General features: G+C 42.3%; 1 protein-coding gene across 3 annotated transcripts; it reads right to left on the minus strand.

Annotated features, from left to right (window-relative positions):
* Positions 1-205: 205 nt before the first annotated feature.
* On the minus strand, positions 206-7354 carry kng1 (kininogen 1). 3 transcript variants are annotated; one of them, XM_054752070.2, is made up of 9 exons: positions 7215-7354; positions 7013-7103; positions 6159-6302; positions 5815-5931; positions 5625-5700; positions 2960-3129; positions 2762-2872; positions 2596-2691; positions 206-1037 (listed from the first exon to the last, which is right to left on the minus strand). In XM_054752070.2, the coding sequence occupies exons 2-9, from the start codon at positions 7076-7078 to the stop codon at positions 702-704; spliced, it is 1116 nt and encodes a 371-aa protein (XP_054608045.1). In that variant the 5' UTR covers positions 7079-7103; positions 7215-7354; the 3' UTR covers positions 206-701. The 3 variants fall into 3 exon arrangements, with proteins under 3 accessions (XP_054608045.1, XP_015826577.1, XP_054608044.1); XM_015971091.3 differs by having other exon boundaries at positions 6159-6305; XM_054752069.2 differs by lacking the exons at positions 7013-7103; positions 7215-7354 and having other exon boundaries at positions 6159-6387.
* Between the last annotated feature and the right edge of the window lie 571 nt (positions 7355-7925).

Raw genomic sequence — 7925 nt, forward strand, 5'->3', positions numbered from 1 at the left:
TCGGGACTAACAAAGCTTACTTTGATTGGCTGACAGTTGTTTGTTGCGGCTCACAGAGTTGAGGGTTGTAAACCCTGCCTGACTGACCGGTTATCGGAGTGTACAAATTAGTAAAATATTCAGCTTTTCCTTGCTGTTTCATTGCCCCCCCCCCCCCCCCCCACCCCACCCACACACACACACACACACACACACACACACAGGGTTGTTGAGTTCTCTGAAAAGGTGGCTTTTATTTGGCTCTTGGATATTTTTTCCTCTTCTTGATCACATTTTACACGTTTCTTGCTTGATTTTACTTAAAAAAAAATCTCTGAATTAGTTCATAAACTTTGCATCTTGTTTTATTGGAAGAAAGTAAAGCTTTTTAAATCAAGGTATTTACACTACACAATTTTATTTCTGATACGTTTAACAAAGTACCTAGAAAATGTAATCCAGTATTTATCCCTCAAAACTATGTCTTTTGAAAATGAACAAGCAGTTACGAATTATGTCATCCTGTCGGTCCTTTGCCACAGTGCTTCCTGCAGCCAAAAACATTATTTTCTCTAATGTTTAATTTTATTTTTCTTCAGTTTAGTTACTTTTTAAAACAATTTATTGCTTTGGAAAACATCTCAGAAGAAAATATCTTCTAGATTAACGTGCAAGACATCTAAATGTGTGTGAGAAGACATTGCTGAACATTATTAATGGGACTAACTACTGGGCAGCAGGTCCGTATCACTCAAGACTCCTTCTACTGAAGGATCTGTTGCTGTAGTCGGAGGTGCAGGCAAATCCAGACTAGCCAACTTGAAAGGTTTCCAGGGCTTGGTCGGGCAGTGGAAGAGGTTGTTGTTCACACTGGGTGAAGCAGACGATTTGGAGGCTGTTGTGTCCTCCTCGGATGACTCCTCTCTGGCTGGAGGAGCCTTGGAGGTGGGCTGTGCTGCTGGAGATGACTGTGTAGGTGGAGCAGTGGTGCGAGGTTGATATCCACTGCTCCGAAGTGGAGACCAGCCAGGAGGACGGCGCTTGATGATGCTTGGAACCTAAAGAGAAGACATGACTATGTAGTTTATTGGGTATTCAGATATAAACAAGCAGACCTGAGCTGAACTCATAATTGATGCCATTTGTTTGGGCAAAACATTTAGCAGAAGGTTTTTTTCATATGTAGCTTCATTTTCCTACATTTAGCACACATTCTTAACATTTAACATGGCAAGTGGCAAAAAAAATTGGCAAATGTAGCCAACCTAAATGTTAAATCTAAATTTAAGTTAAATTTTAATGTTAATGTTCTAAACTGTTTTATGGTTAAAAGCCAGATAACATAGTTAAATCAGATAAATCTAAAACTTGCATCTAAATTTAAAATTCAAATCTAAATCCGGGAGCTACATCATTGTAGTAAAATAGACCACACCCATTCAAATTACCCAAGGCATTTATGGCCCCGCCCACAACACCAGTTGACCAACTTCACCTCATTTCACTCTGGACTTTTCAGAGATGTAGGTGACAGATTTTAGATTTAGATTAAACTTTTAGATTTAGATTACAGTTTTAGATTTAGAATAAAATTTCAGGTTGAGGGCATCCGTTTTGGTGGCCTGAGGATCAGGTCTCTGCTTTTTGCAGATGATGTGGTCCTGTTGGCTTCATCAGAACGTGATCTTCAGCTTTCGCTGGAGCGGTTCGCAGCTGAGTGTGAAGCAGCTGGGATGAGAATCAGCTCCTCTAAATCTGAGACCATGATCTTGATTCGGAAAAGGGCGGAATGCTTTCTCCGGGTCAGGGATGAGGTCCGGCCCCAAGTGGAGGAGTTTAAGTATCTCGGGGTCTTGTTCACGAGTGAGGGAAGGATGTGGCGTGGGATCGATAGACAGATTGGTGCTGCGTCTGCAGTGATGCGGGCGTTGTACCGGTCTGTCGTGGTGAAGAGAGAACTGAGTCAGAAGGCGAAGCTCTCGATTTACTGGTCGATCTACGTTTCTACCCTCACCTATGGTCATGAGCTTTGGGAAGTGACCGAAAGAACAAGATCGCGGATACAAGCGGCCGAAATGAGTTTTCTCCAAAGAGTGGCTGGACTCTCCCTTAGAGATAGGGTGAGAAATTCTGTCATTCGGGAGGGGCTCGGAGTAGACCCGCTGCTCCTCCACACTGAGAGGAACCAGTTGAGGAAGCTCGGACATCTGGTCAAGATGCCTCCTGGACGCCTCCCTGGTGAGGTTTTCCAGGCATGTCCAACCGGGAGGAGGCCTAAAGGTAGACCCAGGACACGCTGGAGAGACTATGTCTCTCACCTGGCCAGGGAATGCTTTGGGATTCTTCCGGAAAAGCTGGCCCAAGTGGCTGGTGAGAGGGAAGTCTGGGTGTCTCGACTTAGGCTTCTGCCTCCGTGACCCGACCCAAGATGAGCAGAAGAGAATGTATGGATGTATTTAGATTAAATTTTTAGATTCACAATAAAATCTCAGATTGAAGTTTCACCTTTAGAATCAAGAATCACAAAGCGTTTATTGTCATCGAACCAGTGCAAATGATTTAGCAAAAACACTGTTTGCTAAATAATTTGCATAGAAACTTGGTGTTTGTTCTCACCGTTGCCAGAAGACCTGACTGACACTCTGAGTAGACCGATGGCTGCTCCAGTCTCCATGGTGCCACATCCACAACAGAGTCACAGTTGGCAAACTCCTGCAACTCAGACACGATCAGGACCACATCAACAAACCTGGGTTTGAACTTGATTTGGGTTTCTTTTTACCAAGTTCTTCTCATCAGTGACACACTGCTCACTGAGGTCTTTGTGTTCAGCCTTGGCGCAAGTGGTCCTCTTCATGTCAAACTTCAGGTTAAACCTGAAACCTGCAACCACCTACAGAGAGATACGGGCCAAATATTGGGCAGAAAATGATGTCACGTGTTTCTTTTAGTCTTGAAATCAGCGTTTTTCCCGCCCTACCTGTCTGGTGGCATAGCCGACGCTGTGTAAGGCAAACAGATGGGTGGAGTTGGACACGGCGTTGAACCTGGAGATGGCTGCAGAGAGAGGAGCCTTCAGATCCTCTGATTTGTCGCTGATTTCCATTGGGCAGCCCAGACATGGAGCCCTTGTTTTATCATGGAGCTTTTCTGGAGAGGAAAATAAAAAGAATAAAGCTGAATTAAAAGGAAATAGATGGCTTGTTGGTGGGGAGATTAATTTAGGAAAAGTCTAAGTCTCCTCCCCTTCCGGCCGGCTCATAGGTAAGTGAATGGGGGTTAGAAAAGTCATTTTTTTTGGCCCACTTTGCCTTAAGCCCTGAATCACACATGTGCTATACTTCAATTTAAATTATAAATAATTGGGTGTGTTTCGACATTGACACGTAATTTGAAATGTATTAGCTTGTTCAAATTTGTAATCAAAATGACTACAAATCAGACGTCGCATGTGTGACATCACAGCAGGATCTCTTGTCCACCAGTGTAGCTGCTACTCAGCACATTACCAGATTTTTAGTGGTCTGCTCCATGTTTAATGCTCCTTTCATCCTGGGAGAAGGTTTCGAAGCTCGCTAAACTCACAACCATTTTTCTTCTTTTCTTCTCCATGTCTAGTATAATGATGTAAATTTGGTGAGACGAGCATTTGTAGTCCTTTACATGTTTTCAGACAAAACCTAAAATAACTTTTGCTGCCTGTCGAAAATAAGTGCTTTCTTGGCATCAAAATGTGCCTTTAAAATTCATGACATTATATGTTAAATTCATGGCACATATCAAACGGGTTCAGAAAATAGCTTTTATAACCTGTTAAATTCAGAATAGATTTTAAGATCCTCCTTCTCACATATAAAGCTCTTAATGATCAAGCTCCATCATACATCAGTGATCTGATTGTTCCATACGTTCCTAACTGAGCACTTCGCTCTCTGACTGTAGGTTTACAGGCGGTTCCCAGAATATCTAAAATTGGGATGGGAGGCAGATCTTTTAGTTATCAGGCTCCTCTCTTGTGGAACAATCTCCCAGCTTTAGTCCGTGAGGCAGACACCTTGTCTACTTTTAAGAATAGGCTTAAAACATTTTTATTTGATAGGGCCTATGGTTAAAATCTGATGTTAGCCTAGATCTGGACAAGTGGGGGAGTAGAGGGAGGTGGAGTGTACAGTCGGTAAAGACGGCTCTCCCTTGCCCTGCCTCCAACATGCCTCCATCTAAAAAGGCTAGGTTATCCAGAGTTATCTCTGTAGTTATGCTGCTATAGGCTTAGACTGCTGGAGGATACATTGACCACTTTTCACACTCTACTACTTTCTTCTACAATCTGCTCTTTAACTGTAATATTTCCTGCTATTTCAGCTGTTAACTTTATTTTTTCTCTAAGTGTTTTTCTCCCCAGAAGAAGCTACAACGATGTTCTGCTGAGCTGTGGTGGCCTCATGGAGGGGACCATCGTCTAGCACACTGCTGCTAACCACTTAAACATTCTCCCTCTCCTGATAATAACTTTTTGCTTTCTTTGACGTTGGATTGCTACTACTAGTTTACCCGTCTAACAATAGATTCACTAGGATAAATACAATAAAGTTTATCTCTCGCCAAATGTGCGTGTGTGTGTGTGTGTGTGTGTGTTTGTGTGTGTGTGTGTGTGTGTGTGTGTGTGTGTGTGTGCGTGTGTGTGTGTGTGTGTGTGTGTGTGTGTCTGCTCTGTCTTCTCGATCCCCAGTGAGTCGTGGAGGATGGCTGCTTATACTGAGCCAGGATCCTCTGGAGGTTTCTTCCTGTTAAAAGGGAGTTTTCCTCTCCACTGTCGCTATATGCTTGCTTAGTATGAGGATTGCTGTAAAGTCACTGACACTAGTCAGTGACTTGATGCAATTTGCTGGGTTCCTTATATAGGAAACATTATTTCTGATTGGCTTAATGAACTGATCTGAATTGGAATGTTTATTATGTGAGGTGCCTTGAGATGACTTGTCGTGATTTGGCGCTACATAAATAAAATTGAATTGAATTGAATCATTTTGTACACTCACGTTCATATTTTTGATATAGGGGACCCAAGCATTTGGGCGTGACTTAGACTCCCCGTCGGCTAAAGAGCTAAAAAGTATTCATATTTAGAGTTTCTTTTAGTTTTGTTTTATATTTTAAATGTCTAATTAATATAATATGATTATTCACAAGGAGAGATTAACATATTTAAACACCAGATGATAGGTCCAGATCCTGCAGAAGCAGGTAAACGGTTCGTATATCTGCAAAGGAATTTTCCATGTTGAGCCCAAGTTCCTGAATGCTGTTTGCTGTACGCCCACACCGACACAGACAAGGCTAAAAGATTAAAGTCTACATCCCATTGCCTTCTATGGAGTGGTAGGTTAATATTACGCTTTTCCTATTTGCAGATGGCATCAGTATATTGCACAACCTCCATCTAGCTGCACCCACTGATGCACGTTGCTGCGAGCTGCTGCTGCAGAACAAATTTCAGTCCAGCAGCTTCGACCTCAAATGTCTTGGGAGAAATTCAAACATGGCACGGGAGTAGAAATTATTGTTAAGCTTTTATAATGCAGAGTTTTTAAAATCGTACTTGTCATAAACACCATTTTCGGTTCAAACTTGATCTCTTCACTCACCAGACATGCAAAACGTCATTCTAGTGTCAACCTCTGTCTCTGTCATGTGGACGGTAGCATTGCATTGAACTGGAGCCTGCAGGACCAACAAGGTACATGTTCATGCTCGAATGCTGAGAGACCATTTATTTTTGATATTTGACAGGAATGCATGAAGACGCGAGAACTGATCTCATCGCACAGCTGTTACCCCTTCTTCCTGTGGGTGGTAGTCACACTCTGTCCAGGGTTTGCTGCTGTCTGCTGGACAGTCGCTCTTTCTGCTGGTGAACTCCAGGGAATACACCGAGTCTGACCCGTTCTCTGACTGCACACACACACACACACACACACACACACACACACACACACACACACACACCGGATATTTAAGTTCAGAAGATCGCATCATGTCTTCCAGGAATTTGTCGATAGCTTCGATCTTTCATGAAACAACTTACAGATTCTAAAAACACGGATTTACTCTAAATGGATAAAAACGGCGGTGAAGTCATAGTTGATACGTTTCTACGTGCACAAACATTGTTTTTGTACCTTACTGGCCGACAAGATCTGAAAGAGAGCCATCTTGTGCCCAGTGGTGATCCCCTCGTTAATCGTTTGCAGGGCACTGCTGACGGCCTTCTCCACCGAGGGGTCGTCACAGAAGATCAGGACGCCACGATGAGGCTCCACCGCCTCCTGGACCCAGAAAGGAAAATCACTGGGAACTACAAACTCCCAGCAGAGGGACTTTAGAGCAGAAATGTTCATAGCTGCACCTCTGCAGACGCAGTAGAAAAATAGAATTCCATGAACATATATTTTAGACAGAATCTTTATTTCTTTTTAACTTTCTAAAATGCTTTAATGTTCTGCGGTATTTTGATCACATTTAATGATAATAATGAGCAATAAATAATAAATGTTTAAACCTTCTGTTTTAACTTGAAGCCAAATATTTTCATTCTGTTGTATTTCTTTGAATAGAAACAAAATGATCCTAATTTAAATAAAGTTCAAGTGGTGATTGCAGAATTTTTATTCTGATAACGATAAGGTTTGTTTTGCTCATTGAGTAAAAAATATAAGATATAAGAATAAAAATAAGAATATAAATAAAATAAGAAAATAAGAAATTACATTTTTTCCTCATTTAATTGACAATCCTATGAGTTTTAATCGTAATCGGTTTTTGCTCGTTAAGTTCAGTGACCTTTGCCTGGGGTCATTAGTATTCAATGACCACTCAAACACTAAATCTCACATTTCCTTTAAATGCTTTACTTTCACCAAATTTTATGGCGCAAAGACGTTTTCAGCCACGCTGTTGGCTTCCACATTTTCTCAATTCTTGTATAATCTCGATTTTAAAGCCAGGAACACTAAGTCACATTTTTCCTTCTCACCTGAGTAAACACAGAGCTGCAGAGGCTCAGCAGGCCCAGAACGTACAGCTCCACTCCAGTCCTCATCCTCTGATCCTGACGCTGGTGAAGTCTGACAGCAGAAAAACCAAACTAATCATGTATTTCACGTCTTGCAAAATAAGCCTGCCACACTCAGGCGGTAAACATAACCCTTCCATCTGATTATTGGCTGATTGCTTACAGTTAGTAAAGGAGGAGGCCTGCTGTCGATCCTGGAAAAGGAAAACTCAGATCCTCTCTGCTCCGAGTTGGATCGAGTGAAGCTCTCCTGAAACTGGAACACGGAGGGATACATGCAGAGTGGACGGGGGTGGGGGATACACACACACACACACACACACACACACACACACACACAGACACACACACACAGACACAGACACACACACAGACACAGACACACACACACACACACACACACACACACACACAGACACAGACACACACACAGACACACACACACACACACACACGCAAACACGCACACGCACACACACACACGCACACGCACACACGCACACACACACACACACCAGATTCAGCCTGTAACACAAGAGTAAATATTTGCTTTATTTGTCGATCCATCAGTCGGTGTTAGAGGCAAAGCGAAAAACACGGAACAACTTTGATCTTACGCTCATGGAAAAAACAAATGGAATATAAAATATACAAACAGACATCACTGATGCTGATTGTGAGTGCAGAAATACTCTCACAGTGTGTTTATGTGTCCGATTTTACATAATCATTGTGTATGCGTGTGTGTGTGTGTGTGTGTGTGTGTGTATTTTAGAAGGTACTTTGTCCCATTGAACTTTAGCCTCAGTTGCTCTGATTTCCCCACAGACTGAATGTCACACAACCTAAAATGTGCTCAGAATCTTCATCGTTC

The sequence above is a fragment of the Nothobranchius furzeri genome, chromosome 8, assembly GCF_043380555.1.
Source record: "Nothobranchius furzeri strain GRZ-AD chromosome 8, NfurGRZ-RIMD1, whole genome shotgun sequence".
In the NCBI taxonomy this organism is placed as follows: domain Eukaryota; kingdom Metazoa; phylum Chordata; class Actinopteri; order Cyprinodontiformes; family Nothobranchiidae; genus Nothobranchius; species Nothobranchius furzeri.

Coding starts and splice junctions, on each gene's coding strand:
- kng1 (XM_054752069.2), bottom strand. CDS start 6,377: ATGAACATTTCTGCTCTAAAGTCCCTCTGCTGGGAGTTTGTAGTTCCC. Junction 5,932..6,158: donor AGATCTTGTCGGCCAGTAAG/GTACAAAAACAA, acceptor GTGTGTGTGCAG/TCAGAGAACGGGTCAGACTC. Junction 1,038..2,595: donor AGTCAGGTCTTCTGGCAACG/GTGAGAACAAAC, acceptor TCTTCTCTTTAG/GTTCCAAGCATCATCAAGCG.